We start from the raw sequence: 13,856 nt of genomic DNA, 5'->3' as shown, positions 1-13,856 counted from the left end.
CAGCACTGAGTCTCTTTGAGCAGCTTTACACCAAACCAAAACAACAACGAGATCGTGCAAGAAGCACCTTCTGTTAAATGTTCAGTCAGCCTCGTGGTTTTTGTTGTTTTAAGACATGTAATACTTAGTTTTTTGTGCCAGGTTGCTGCTAGTATCGGATAAAAACGTGGATTGTGGAGCTTTAGCTATGATAAAAGAATAAAATATTGTTGTGGTTTAGTCTTGGGATAGTATCGTGATTTGTATCGTATCGTGAGACACGTATCGCTATATGCATCGTATCGCCAGGCTCTTGCCAATACACACCCCTAATGTTTATCATTTACAAGAAGTTTTAGTGTACATTCGCTCAGTTTTATGTGCACATATTACCGTCTTTCTGTGACTTTTTCTTCTTGGACTTTTTCTTTTTCTTCTTGCTCTTTTCCTCTTCTTGTGGCATGTTTGCTGTGGCTGCCACTCTGTCCATGAAGATCTCCAAATCACTGATTATGTGGTTAAAAATGTCCTAAAGAGAACCCACAACAGACAGGAAAACAGTCTTGAGGAGACAAGGTCAATTGTGAGGATGTGATGTTTGTCAGGACGTCTGACCATGTTCCTTTCCATTTCTTGCTTCTCATCTGGGATTTCTGGACCGTTCTGCTGCTCGAAAAAACCTGGCTGAGGCATCATGTCGTCTTGAGGATTGTACAATCGTGGAGGAGCCATATATTCTAATTGGACATAAAACGAGAATTATGCAACACTTTTTAGAGTTTTAGGTTTTGATGATCTCTCTAACAGCTGTACCTGGTTCTCTGTTGTTCCACTGTGGGCTCATGAAGTCAGGTGGCGGCGGCCTCCTCTCATACTCGGGAGATTGAGGCACAGGCGGCCGAAAACCTCCTGCAGCTTGCAGGCCGATGATATTCTCAAGATTACTCCTGAAAAAATAATCAGGAACCTGCGTTTTTAAATACTTTTTTGCTTTCTGGTACACGTGCTGTACCGGAGGGCTGTACCTGATGTCGGTGTGATCTTTGAAAGGCTCCGGATCAATGCCTCCCCCTCTCTGCACTGCCTTATCCAGATCAGCCTTCACTATGTCCCCCTGCTCAGACCAAAAAGCTTGTTTCTGGATCTCAAACGGTCACAATTGCAGAATTTTTTGGGGGGGAAATAGGACTCACCGAGGTCTCCTCACACTGAAACATGAAGACCTGCGGGACTCGTTTGTTGCGGTCCTGTACAGTTAATATCAGCAGAGAGCTGTCTTCAGACTCGTCCTCCAAGAATTTGGTTTGCGTGATGAAACTTAGAGGAATGGACTCCAGCTCAGCCTGAGAAGTCAGAATAAAGAGCAATAAAGTGAAAATTCACCTATGCAAATCTATGCTTCTCGTGCAATGATGGAAATATATTCTAGACTATCAAAACAAAAGAATATAAAAAAAATATTTATTCAAGTTCTCCCATGATTTACTGCTCCAGATGTTAACAGTAAAGCCCTCAATAATAGCTAAGCAAAATCTATTATTCCTCCAGATACCAACCTTAGTCTCAATGTCACTGAGCACAAGAAAAGGTCCTTGGATGTCCATGATCATGTTCTGAGACCACAGGCGGCCTTTGGCCTCCAGCCTCCTGAGCTTGGCAACACAGTCCTCAACCGTCTTCAACAGTTGCCCATCAAGCTCACAGGTGAGCAGATGCTGAGCAAAGGAGGAGAACAAATGACAGGAAAAGTCTTCCAGATTGTATGCAGTTGAAGATTTCATACCTCCACTCTGGCGTTTAAGCTGTCCTGTTGTCTGTTGAGCGTCTCTGCGTACTCTTTTCTCTGCACTGATGAGGAAGAAATGATCACATTTATTTAGTCTGTGGAACATCTGCATGGAAGAAAAGTGGGTTTGCTGTTATTAACGTACTGTAAATGGATTTCCCAGTGGGCCTGGACATGGTTCGTTGCAAGGATGTACCCCTTGGTTCCTCATCCCTAAAAAAAAAAAACACAAATCTAATGACTTTTTGCAAATAAAATACTTTGGTGAGGTTGGTTGCATTAAGAGAAATATGAACTCTTTTTGACTTTCAGCGCAGATAAGCTATCAACATTATCTGCACAGTTTCCACTGTTTGATAGTGTTTTATCAAGCAAGGGTGTAAACCAATAAGCTGTAAAGATCTCAAAATAGAGCGTTCTCCAAAGTACAATACAAGGCTTAATATTAGTTTTTTCAGACAAATTTAATCATGGAGAGAAATACAACTTTTTCAGTAGGTTCATCTTTATTCAAGATCAGGGATGGCCATGTTTGATTTTTAATTTACTAAATGAAGATTTTCTTACCTTGGGGTGTATGAAAATGGCCCCGGGTTTCCATACATTTTCAATCGTCAATTTTATTTCACTTCAAATGGACAAAAAAATCCGTCAGGAGTTGTTCCCGTCTGCAATAAAAGTTATTTTTCGTGAGACCAACTGAATAGATAATAAAAGTAACCTCCTCCTGAAACTAATCAGTTGCTTGGCAACTAGACATAATAAAGAAGTTTTAGCCTTTTAGCCTCAATCTGTCTATCCCGGTAGCTTTTAATTCATTTAAATATTTTAAAATTTGCTTTGTATCCTGATTTGATGAGGTTTTGTAACTTTGGTGATCATTTAGAGTCCTTTGAAAGTGTGTTTTCATGTGCATACCATAATATCTTTGCATATCTTTATCACTTTGGCCTAAATTACTTTGACTTGCGGCCAAAAAGTGACAATTCCTTCAAACTGAGACAGTTAAAGTACAACTGTGAGCTTCTACTGTGAAACTTTTTATTAATTAATTGATTTTCTTTTTAAATAAACTCAATTTATAGTCGGACTCTGATCCAGAACATGCTAATCACACACATAGAACTGAGATTCTTAAGGTTTAATTGAACTGTTTTGCTCTGCGATAAACAGTTACAGACATCATAGTCAAAGTTATAAAAGTAATTCTGATTTAAGCTTACATATAAAGTTAAAGTTAAAAATTAATTTGAGCTCAGACACAAAGAAGATAATCAAAAAAGATATAGCAATAAAAAGAATGTGCCGTAACACAGACCAGCAGGAATGCTGGGACAGAATCACCATTTATACTTCCCTTCGGATGTTACATTTAAACTGTTAAGAAAATACATCAGGAATGACTAAATATTTTGTTTTTAATTCAGTTTAGCGTCGATCTGTCACATACCTTCTGGACTGGTCGCAGAATGAAATGTTTTCCCGGCACAAACAAGCCACTTCTCTGCAAAGCAAACACATTTTCCATCTCAAAACAGGCTGGCCGTCTCATTACAGCACTACTTTATTGCTTTTTATAACCTGTAGCCGCATTCGCTTAGCTTAAGTTGACCCTCCATCTATCGTCCCACCTGTCAACAACAGCTCCTCGCCGCCGTCATGGTCTCGCACTTTGAAGACGTTTTTCCACTGAGGCCGGTCATGACAGAAAACACCTGATCCTCAACGGCTTGACGAGAAGCTTCCTTGATTTCTGTTCGAGTCGCCCAAGGATCAAAGTACAACCCGGATGGGAGGATCAAGGTGGAGGTGCTGTCCTGATTTGTCATCTCAGGTATGGTGAAAGGCAGCAAATCTGTCCTGTTATGAGTCCAAAGGCTAAATACGTCGGAGTGGTCAAAGGTCTTCAATGCTTTTCAAGTCATCAACTTATGTGGCTCCAACATAATTAATAGACTTTAATAAAACTGAAATATAACACGGCTCACTGAGTAAGTTAAGAGGGAAAAAAAACACAAATATCCAGATGAATTTGGATAATAGAATCATTTATTTTTTATGTGAAGATGGGCAAACACTGTACACACCCATGACATTGACAAAGAACTGCTGAAGAGGGCTTTTTTCTATAAAGAAAAGGGGCGTTTCTTCTTAGATCTATGAGCCGGTGTCGTCTTCTCCACAAGGTTACACGCCAGCTCTAGCCTGAGTAGCCTTGGCCAACGCCTTCAGGTCTGTGATGCATTTAGCGATGCTCTCCTTCTCCTAAACACAGAATACACCTCTTAGAAACTTGGACAAACCATTTTAACCCTCACCAATGTAAAGTATAGCACTTTTAGATATTACACTTTTAAGTTTTTTAAGTTGGCAATTGTTTTAGTTTTTCTGGTTTATTATACTTAATAATAAAGATATCTATATTATTTACCTTAATAAATCTGTCAAAAAGATTGTTCTATAAGTTAATATTTTTAATATGTATATGTACTCTAATTTTAAAAAGTTTTCATAAATTTACATATTAAAAAAAAGATTATTTGCCGGATTAAATGAATCACAATTAGAACATAAAAGAAATAATCTGAGCAACGATATATAAATATTTTAAAAAATTAAACATTTGCTCAATAGCTAAAACTAATGAATGTTTTTTCTTTATCAGGAAAGGGCAGAAACAGCCCATGTTCACTGATAAATGTCCCTGTTAGAGATAAAGGGAAAAAAGATTAACAAAAACCAAGTAAATAAAATAAAACCACAACTTTTATGTTCTTCACATTGAATCTTTAAGTGTTTCATGATTATTACTGATACAAAAAGATAAAAACGCTTGATATATTTCTGAATATAGCTCTCTTTTTTAGTATTAAAAATAAACCTGATGCATTTTATACCAGACTGTAATACACAGTTCATTCTGATGTCTCTAACAGTAACAGCAGGAATAAAAAGTTCTCCTTTATGAAAACTGAGACTGTACAGCTGGACTCTACATAAACAAAGTTATAGCCAATAGTAATTATGGACTAGATCCATAATTGTATGCAAGTTTTTTATTTTGGCAAATTGTTCCATGGTACTTTAAATTTCTAACAACAAAAAGACTTTAAATGGTTTAAATCAGGATGTAACACTCAAAACAACCTCGATATCAATGGGCAAACTTAAAGTTCATACTCACACACTGTTTTTATTTTTCACATCTCATTGTCTGCTTAGAGTCCATTCAGTACAAATAAGGCAAAAAAAAAAGGTAATTCATTAAACAAAAACTAAAAGACAAACCTGTTGAGGAGTGATGCTGCTGATGACACTCTTCTCCACCCAGTTGACCATGTGCTCCTGCTCTAACCGGTGATGGAGGTTCTGCAGAGCAATCTGGTAGTCAAGGCGCCTCTTCACCTCATTGGTCACCATGTGTAGCCTTTCCCTGTAGTTGGTCTCCAACAGCATCGCCACATTGTTCTGAGAGAGCAAGTATGTGAATAAGATGTTTTGTTAGAATTCAGGTACCCAGATCTGTACTCATTTAGCTTAAAATTTTAGATCAAACAGTCATAAATGTCCCTTTTAGTGCAGGCTTTGCATCGCCATCTTACAAATATAAAAACTTTTGAGAAATTGGACAAATAAAAGTGAATTTATTAAACATAAACCAGTAATAATTGTTTACTTTGACGCTATTTATTACAGTATAAATATATATATATATATATTTATATTTTTCATAAAAATTATGTTTACTTTTACAACTGAAAACAAAATACAGTTGAATCTCTGTTCCTCAACTTAAAAAATATGTTTGATCAAACCTGTACTCATTGCACCTCAGTAGAGGAGAATGCGCTGAAGGTTATTGCAGTTTTCACCTGTCACCAGCAGATGCCAACAAACTGCTCCTTTAACCATTTCAGTAATAACTTGTGATTGAAGTGGGATGAACAAAGTAATCCTAAAAATATGTTTTGTAGACTTTTTTAATGTACAGAGAACAAGGCTGCTTACTCTCTTAGCATCAAAGAGCATTGATCTTCCCTCTACTCTCCACTGCTCCTTCTTCTCATCCTCGATGGCCTCAGTGAGGCTGGCGATGGCGATGTCCTTCACCTCCTGGGCCTTGGCTATTTTGTCCTAAAGAGGGACCAACACAATTAAAAGAGGGCTAATGACATTTACATTTTTACTTTGAACAATAAACTTATCAAACTCTTTGTGGGGAAAAAAGATGCATCTTTTGCTTTAGTATCTGCCATACACAAAGAAACAACATGGTCATAAACCAACCTCGTTTAATTTGTCAGCATAACTTGCAACACTGGGACCAAATTTCTTGACGCCATAAATGATGACAGCTCCTATGGAGGCAGCTGCAAAAGTTTCATGGTTGATCACATAGATTTCCTTGGAAAGCATGTAGATGATGAGGCCAGTGCCAAGCATGTATGGTCCTGGGGGAAAACGAGAGAAATACATTTCTGTCAATGAAGTCCATGAAATGAACAGTGTAGTTGCATATTTGTACTGAACAAATAGTTATTCCAACATCACCTTAAAACAGTTTGTTTTTTTGAGGAGGGGAATAAACTAATTTTGAATTGATACAAAAGGACTGACCAGTGACTCCAGTTTTAGGGTACAAAAGCTGGAATAACTCCTCTGGAAAGATCCCATGGCGAACTTTGCCTCCAGTTTCTGGCAGGGGGGGCAATGGAGCCAAACTCTGAGGGGATGTGTGGAGGGAGCGAGAGGCCTGGACCAAACTGAGGAAACAAAAAAGTTAGAAATGCACATCTATTATAGATTAATATAACTTTAGCTACAAGACAATACATTTGACAAGAAAATTTTAAAACAATAAGGCAAACAATAAGAAAGTTATTGACAGGCTACTGGAAGACCAAGCTACAATAACAACACAGCAATAAGAACCAACCAAATGATATACACAAACTATTAAAGCATGGCGTTTAAATAAATAACTTTATATAAATTCATCACAGAGGCTTGTTGTCTTTGTGATGGCGCATCTAGTCATATTTGACAATGGCAAACCTTTTCTCTTTTTTTTTCTTTTTTCTTTTTACTCCTGAATACCCAGGCAAATAAATAAAGCATTGAAGTCTACGTACCCAGCTCCAATGGGTCCACAGCCTTTCAGGGAGTTAGCTGCAATTTAAAAAAAAATAAAAAAATAAAAAAAACGTGTTTTAAAAAAGAAGTAACATAGATAATGCATGTGTTTGTGAATTAAATCCTTCAAAAACATTTTGTTTTAACTACATGGTCCAGTTTATAGATGTTGTGTAATATCACATTCACTAGATGCAATAAAAGGATGCAAATCTTTCTAAATGTACAAAGAGGTTTTCAGGAATAAGTTTAGCCTAAAGTATCAATGAGAGTCCAAACATTTGTGGGCTCCTAAAGAGTAACAATGAATCATAACTTACAGCTGACGCATATTATATTAAAACATTTTTTTAAACATATAAAGAATATTGGTAGCGAGTTACAAACGTCAGTAAACATGATCTAAATGTCAATAAGGTGACATTTATTAGCATGCTATGCTAGTGGTGTTAGCTTTATTGGCGTCAACAACAGTCAAACCCAAACAACGCCGATGTAAGTTATTGGGGTACACAAGCTAAACTTAACGTTTAGTTAATTTCTATATAAAGTAACATATAATTACACTATACCCGCGAGAAAATCACTATTTATCCATCCAGCTAGCATTAGCGGGTGTCATTCAGAATGCGGCCTTCATTTTACCCTTCAGCTTTTGTCACTTTTAATTTAGTACATAATTTTACAAGTTACATTTACACAATATTACAAGTACAGAAAATCCAACTTCGTGCATACCTGAAACGAGAATCAATCTGGACAGCATGGCTACAGGATGAGAGTTATTGCTTCGCCGGGTGCCTTGTTTCTTGTTTCGGCCTCTCCGTGCCCTTCTGCAGAGCCACAAAGATGGCGGACAATCCAGAGAATCCCGCGAAACAACGCGAGAATACAAATCCCAGAAAAGCTGTAGGTGTTTTTAACTGTCTGCCAGAAAGTATGACATTTAATAATGCCTGATGGTGCTAGAAACCCCAGTGTTACGCAAAAATAAAGTCAAAGCATAAATAAAGTGACTTATTAAGTGTATAAAGTCAGACAAAACACAGACATGCAAGACGTCCCTGATCAATGTGATTGCTTAAAAAATACACCATGAGAACCATATTTCTCTATTAATTTTACTGTCAAGCATTCTATTTTATTTAGTTGAAAAAAAATCTTAAACAATAAAAGCCATAGTTAATTTTTTTTTAGAAATCTATATTTTTATTCACCCTTGAGTACAATTAGATTTAGAGCAGAAATGTAAAAAATAAATAAAGTCCAGTGGTGCATTGCATCAAATTACTTGTGAATCTAGATTTAACTGGTACTGGTTTTTGATAGTAAGACACTGCCTATTAATTTGGTGCAAAAAATAAGTATACAAAAGCCTTATGTTTTTCTTAAGTATTTCCACGTTAAAATCTGATTAAGAATGGAAATCTAAAAGATAAATCAAGTGTATTAGTACATTCCATCAAATGATCCAATGTAATGTGATTCTATATTTAATTAGTTTAGTATTTTGGCAGTAATACACTACCCTATTAATTTGGAAAAAAAGATGTACCCAAATGCAATTTAAAAAACGATACACAACAAAAATGATGAGATAGAAGTTTTTAATTTATAATTCAAGGACTGAAAAAAATATTGTAATTGTGTAAACACAGTGAAAAAGTAAATACAGTGTTTTTCTTTACACAAATAACTAATTTTCAGCTAATGTTTGCAGGTTAATTAATTACATAACCCTCTTACTTATATTTATATTTTTTCAGCTAATGTTTGTGAATGTGAGGAAACACAACTAAAACAGTAGACATTTAAATGATGCTACATCAAGAAGATGCCTTTCTTTTTAACTAAATTGAGGTAGAAGTCACTGTGTTAACCAATCAGTGTGTGTCACCATCAGGTAGTTTCCAAACAAAATTTTGCCTTAAACAATTTCCACTCTGAGGGGTGTGTTTTATCCGAGACGGCATCCAGGGGTGAACTGGCTGAGTTGAGTGTAATCTTGAGGCCCACCCGTGTGTGGCATCATGTGGTGTGAGTGGCTGTTGAGATAGAGGAACATATGACGCTGTGGTTCCCTTCACTTCCTGTACAATTATGACAACAGAAGCAGCTACATGTGAAACAAAACCCGGGACGCCGTTTGAGAAAATGGACGACTTCAGCTCGTGTGAAGTTTCCAAATAAGATGGCTCACAACAAGGTAAGCTTTGACGTGGTTTTCTACTTTTTTGGACATTTGTCTTCCATTTCCCCATGCAATCACACTTACTTCATCAGCTGGATCCACTGTTTGAAGTACTCCATTGCTGACAACTGTAATAAGAATTTTTACTTGTTTAAACTCTTAAACTGTTGAGAAGGTTTGCTTTGCCATATTTCATTTAATATTTGCTTAACCGATGACCTTAGAACTGTACCCCCGACACCTGAAAGTCTTACTTTTATCCAGACAATCTACTCCAAAGTGTACCAACTTCATGCATGCTTCAACATTTTTACTCTCTATTGTCCCTGCAGCACTGAGGGAACAGCAATGGATGCTCTGACCATCAGTAGGACACAGCTCTTCCCAGAGAAAGAATTTGACCGTAAAGTGGAGATCAGAGCAGAGAACCATGCGCTCTTACGAGGACGCAACAATGTGACTTTGTGTCGCAGCCCCACCAGAGATTTCGACTCCGGGCTGATCAAGAATGAGCTGAAGGAAAAGAGGCATCTGGAATTTCTGAGGAGGAGATCAGTGAGTCCAGAGCCACGCAGCACAAAGTGTGCAATCTGTTCCTCAAAGGCAAAACCTCGCCAAGGAACGTTTACAACTAGACGCCGAACTCCCAACAAGAAGACTGAGATGCTGCATACAAATGTAGAAATGTCCTGCTTTAGTCCAGCAATTCAAACTCAGAGGAACAATAAAGCTGATGATCCAAGCACTAACAGATGGGTAAATTATTACTATTGTTTAATTTTAATTAATTTTTCTAGACCCTCTTTTTGTTCCACCAGTCCCACCCTCTTTTCTCAATTACTCAGGCTTTATTATGGTCAGAACCAGTAACACCAACAAAGCAGAAGAACAATCAAGCAAGGAGGCAGTTATCTACATCCATTGTCACAATGGAATCAAGTCAGCACTGGATGAAACACACCCATACAAGAGATAGCAGTATTAAGGGTGGGATTACGACTCATATTTTCAATTTTTTGCCAAACTTAACCAACGAAGAATATTTTTTTTGTTATTTCTAACGTCTATATTCCTCACAGTTCACGCAGCAAACCTGAAAAAATCCAGAGAATCATCTGCACAGACAGAAACCGCTCATCAAAAGAAGAGCCTTAGAGAAATCAGTGTGCAAACAGAGTAAATTTATTCTAATCAATCCCAAAAAAAATCCTTAAAAAATATTTCTTTGAAAACGTACTTTTTATTAATTATTTTTATTTTATTTCTTTCAGATCTGGGCTTGTCACAGTCAAGGAATCAGTAAGTTTAAATTTGAATCTTGATTACAAGATGTTAAAGGTGAACCTAAAGGCTGGAAATATTTAAAAATGACATTAACATGAGTCCAAAATTCAATAAGCGGTCATCTTTATTCCTCATTTGCATGCAAAACTCAAAATGTTATCTTTTGTTGCTTTTCAGGATGTTCAGAGATTATCTGATTATTTACAGGTAAATCAAACAACTTCACTTTGCTGATTTGTTTCACTCAATGCTTTATAGTTAGTCAGCATGAGTTGGGAAGAATAATAAAAACTGTAAATTCATATCTGTTTTGTGTCAGGAGGCTCTGTGGAGAGAGGAGGAGGTGAAGAAGAAGCTAGCCGCTCTGCAGGAGAGCGGCTCAAACCTTCTGAACTCTACAAACATGATATGGATTGTAAGATATTTGGCAAATCTTTTACACAGAGAAAAAAAAAGAATCTTTACTTATATTTAAGCTAAAAGCTGTTTGATAAGGAATCTTTTGAGATCTTTTTCTGGATGCTCGACTGAGTTTTACTGCTCATTCAGTTAAAACCAGGCAGGAAGGTCTGTGCAGTCTGTGGTTCAGAGCTTCCTGCTTCCGCTCATCTGTAAAGCAAGTGCAAGCTTACACAGGAAGGGTGTACTAGTCTGCCACAGCTGTAAAGGGGATATGCATCCTCTTAATCGCTCATTTGGTTAAAAATGAATAGAAGGTGTGCAGCTAATTATCTTTTCTTGTTTTTATAATTTTAATTTAACCTAAAAAGCTAAAGAGTTTTAAAATATTTTATTGCATGGTGTATTTACAAACTCTGTTCCTGTGAGGTGGCCTTTGTGTTACTTTTATTGTGGTGCTTCAGCTCTGCAGTTCCTGTTAGTGCACCTGCTGAGTGAGAGGCGATAAGCTGTCTGTGAGACATGAACCATACATTTTCCACCGGCAGCTTTCAGTGTGACAGATATTCATTTCCTCTGTAACCCACACAGACTCGCTGCAGTGAGGACCTGCTGAGAAGCAAGATCAAGACTCTGGAAGCTCAGCTGCAAGTCTGTCTGCAGGTAAGCACTTCTTCTCCTGAAATCATCAGCAGGGCTTCATTGGGTTTCATTTGTCAGTCTAAGTGAGGTTGTGTTTCTGCAGAAAATTCCCAAAGATGGAGTGAAGAAGTTGGTGCTGCAGATGGAGAAGCAGAGAGTGACCTATGAGGAGAAGGCCTTGGTTGCTCTGCAGAGGGCCACACAGGAAAAGGCGGAGGCACTCAGCAAGGCTGAGACGCTGCAGGTGAAACTTCTCCGATGCAGCACCTGTCAGACGTCAGATTGCGGTCCTTTTCACCGGAGCGCCATTTTGAAGAGGTGTTGTGTTTTTTCTGCCAACAGGAGGCTTTGATCACAGTGCAGGCAGAATCACTGAGATGGCAGAGCCTTTTCGAGGAGCTGAAGCTGAACTCGGGGCAACTCAGGGAGAAGCAGCACTTCAGTATGGATCAGCTGCAGCAGCTGCAGAGCCAGCTGGAGGTATGCCGCGCTAAATCCAAATTTCCACCACTGTGGAGTGGTTGCTAGAAACATTTTCTGCAGTTCTCTAGAGCGACAGAGGCTGAGCTGAAAGAGGAGATTGCATCATTGAGACAGGAGAAGCAGGAGCTGCAGTACAACATCTGCCTGCTCGAGGAGGACAACCAGAGTTTGAGAGAAGAAATCCAGAACCTTCAAGGTACGTGTTGTTAATGAGCAAAGTACTTCAAAGCCTGACTTTCTTTATAGCTCCTTTATTTAAAATCATTTCTGCCTCCTAGATGGTGGCAACGCAAACCACAACTTCTTCATGAAGAATTTTCTGGAATCACCAGAGCCTCATCCGACTGCTAACAGAGACTCTCATCTGGAGGAGCAGCTCCAACACGCTCAGCAGAAACTCCAGCTTAAAGAGAAGGAGGTATGGACAAAGAAGCTGACACATTTCCAGAATAGTAAGCACAGAAGAGTCAAAGCAAATCTATTTTGGGAAGATGATTTTTCAAAGATCACCTTTCAAATGCGTTGTAAGAGGATGGAGCTAAATATAGTGTGTTCATGCAGTGTGAGGAACTGCAGACTGAGCTGCATACGATGGAGCAGGAGTGTCAGTCCAGCCAGGCCCGGCTGTCGCAGTGCAGAGAAGAACTTCGACAGCTCAGCCACCGCCGCAGCACCCCAGTGAGTGGAATGTTTGTGGACGACATTTCCTTGTGCTTTTGCAAAAATCTCTCAAAAAAACTAGGATGTGTCCTTGTTTTTACTTTTTCAGACATCATGCAGCTCCTGGTGGAGGGTGTGGATCTTCTTCCTCTTTTTCCTCACTTTAGCAGGAGTTGCCATGTTGTGGATGTGGCATCCCCCTTTCAGGGAGCAAGCAGAAGTTCTGTACTCAGACATCGAGACAAGAATCGAAGACTATCTCATTGAAATGGCTTCTCCTCGATACTCGGGCTGCTTTAGACCAGTGTGACAGCTTAGGAATATTGGTTTCTGTTTGTCTACTGTTATAGTTTTTTTTATATAACTTTGTGTGTGTGTGGATTTATTTGCATTTCAAAAATGTTTTAGGAACTCAAAGTTTTGTGATGGAGTTGTACTGTATGTGTGTGCCTAAAAACTCCTGTGAACTCACTGAAAACATATTTTAAATGTTTGCAGCTTAATGCTATTACAAAGAAAACTGTCAAAATATGAGGAATTTAAAGCATCAAGGAAAGTATTTCCTACTGTAAACAGATCCTCTAAAACAAAAGCTCAGATTATTATCCGAAAGGAAAAGTCAATTTTTTTGTGTGACACCATAAACTGTGTTTGGTACATTTATTTTGAAAAACAAGATGCACTTAATGAATGAAGAAATAAATCTTAGAATTCAAAACAACTTCATGACAGAAATGTTCTGTTTTTTTGCACTTCTTAAAGTTTTTACAAACTTGCACTGATGTGGAGGAGGATTAACACAGTTACCTGAGAGATACTTACATTTCTTGTAAAATAAAAATTGAACAATTGAACAGATTATAACATGGATCTGCCAGGGGGCTGCAGATGGAAATTAGCCTGTAGCTAAAATCAGGCAAATTTACATTTGTTGTAATAGTGTAATAAACATTTAAACATGAAGACAAACTTCTTGAGATGCAACATCCTCTGTATCGGACGACGAGAAGAAACAAAAATAGAAAAAAAAAAGAAAAAAAAAATCAGATTTAAAAAAAGGAAAAAAACAAAAACAAATTATCCGTACAATCTAGCTGGCAGTAGACAAAGACTGACTTGTGCACACTCACACAAACACACCAGCTCTCTGTATTCACAACACTCTTGAATGATATTACACACAAGAAAAATATTCAAATTTTAAAGCAAAAAATAAATAAATACAAAAAAGTAAAAGTCATTATTGGGTAATGATAATGATAAAAATCCCAGTAATTATGATAACAATAATAATTATAT

At 37.7% G+C, this 13,856-nt stretch overlaps 3 protein-coding genes across 5 annotated transcripts in view; 1 reads left to right on the top strand and 2 right to left on the bottom strand.

Annotated features, from left to right (window-relative positions):
• eps8l3b (EPS8-like 3b) overlaps nt 1-3,585 on the bottom strand; it is a 9,334-nt gene extending 5,749 nt beyond the window's left edge. Inside the window, exons 1-11 of one of the 2 annotated variants that reach the window (XM_024293552.2) lie at nt 3,347-3,585; nt 3,216-3,269; nt 2,333-2,433; nt 1,911-1,978; nt 1,763-1,827; nt 1,536-1,694; nt 1,173-1,322; nt 1,005-1,093; nt 793-926; nt 595-716; nt 373-508 (exon numbers count right to left, since the gene is read on the bottom strand). In XM_024293552.2, the coding sequence (XP_024149320.1) occupies nt 373-508; nt 595-716; nt 793-926; nt 1,005-1,093; nt 1,173-1,322; nt 1,536-1,694; nt 1,763-1,827; nt 1,911-1,978; nt 2,333-2,370 (961 nt within the window). In that variant the 5' untranslated portion in view covers nt 2,371-2,433; nt 3,216-3,269; nt 3,347-3,585. The remainder of the gene's footprint in view (nt 1-372; nt 509-594; nt 717-792; nt 927-1,004; nt 1,094-1,172; nt 1,323-1,535; nt 1,695-1,762; nt 1,828-1,910; nt 1,979-2,332; nt 2,434-3,215; nt 3,270-3,346) is intronic. The other variant, XM_024293549.2, reaches the window with a different exon arrangement.
• A 207-nt stretch (nt 3,586-3,792) lies between these two features.
• atp5pb (ATP synthase peripheral stalk-membrane subunit b) lies at nt 3,793-7,789 on the bottom strand. Its single transcript, XM_024293360.2, has 7 exons — nt 7,637-7,789; nt 6,898-6,934; nt 6,383-6,528; nt 6,053-6,216; nt 5,774-5,899; nt 5,054-5,233; nt 3,793-4,030 (listed from the first exon to the last, which is right to left on the bottom strand). The coding sequence occupies exons 1-7, from the start codon at nt 7,662-7,664 to the stop codon at nt 3,953-3,955; spliced, it is 759 nt and encodes a 252-aa protein (XP_024149128.1). The 5' UTR covers nt 7,665-7,789; the 3' UTR covers nt 3,793-3,952.
• A 1,065-nt stretch (nt 7,790-8,854) lies between these two features.
• Nucleotides 8,855-13,779, top strand: LOC112158641 (TRAF3-interacting JNK-activating modulator). Of its 2 annotated transcripts, XM_024292083.2 has the most exons (14): nt 8,860-9,104; nt 9,422-9,845; nt 9,935-10,076; nt 10,169-10,265; nt 10,361-10,388; nt 10,551-10,580; nt 10,693-10,788; nt 11,364-11,435; nt 11,518-11,658; nt 11,757-11,894; nt 11,958-12,093; nt 12,176-12,315; nt 12,459-12,575; nt 12,667-13,779. In XM_024292083.2, exons 2-14 carry the CDS (start codon nt 9,438-9,440, stop codon nt 12,865-12,867), a joined length of 1,746 nt encoding a protein of 581 aa, XP_024147851.1. In that variant the 5' UTR covers nt 8,860-9,104; nt 9,422-9,437; the 3' UTR covers nt 12,868-13,779. The 2 variants fall into 2 exon arrangements, with proteins under 2 accessions (XP_036068574.1, XP_024147851.1); XM_036212681.1 differs by lacking the exon at nt 12,667-13,779 and having other exon boundaries at nt 8,855-9,104; nt 12,176-12,349.
• Nucleotides 13,780-13,856: the final 77 nt, after the last annotated feature.

The sequence above is a fragment of the Oryzias melastigma genome, linkage group LG7 (assembly GCF_002922805.2).
Source record: "Oryzias melastigma strain HK-1 linkage group LG7, ASM292280v2, whole genome shotgun sequence".
NCBI classification, from domain to species: Eukaryota; Metazoa; Chordata; class Actinopteri; order Beloniformes; family Adrianichthyidae; genus Oryzias; species Oryzias melastigma.
The sequence above is the reverse complement of the archived record's forward strand: the minus strand, read 5'-3'. Positions and strand labels throughout refer to the sequence as shown.

Excerpts from the sequence above, each read along its gene's own strand:
- atp5pb (XM_024293360.2), bottom strand. The coding sequence starts at position 7,664 with ATGCTGTCCAGATTGATTCTCGTTTCAG. Across the intron at positions 5,900-6,052 it reads ATGCTGACAAATTAAACGAG|GACAAAATAGCCAAGGCCCA; the intron begins GTTGGTTTATGA and ends GTCCCTCTTTAG. Across the intron at positions 4,031-5,053 it reads GCAGCATCACTCCTCAACAG|GAGAAGGAGAGCATCGCTAA; the intron begins GTTTGTCTTTTA and ends TTCTGTGTTTAG.
- LOC112158641 (XM_024292083.2), top strand. The coding sequence starts at position 9,438 with ATGGATGCTCTGACCATCAGTAGGACACAGCTCTTCCCAGAGAAAGAA. Across the intron at positions 9,846-9,934 it reads ATCCAAGCACTAACAGATGG|GCTTTATTATGGTCAGAACC; the intron begins GTAAATTATTAC and ends TCAATTACTCAG. Across the intron at positions 10,789-11,363 it reads CTACAAACATGATATGGATT|ACTCGCTGCAGTGAGGACCT; the intron begins GTAAGATATTTG and ends TAACCCACACAG.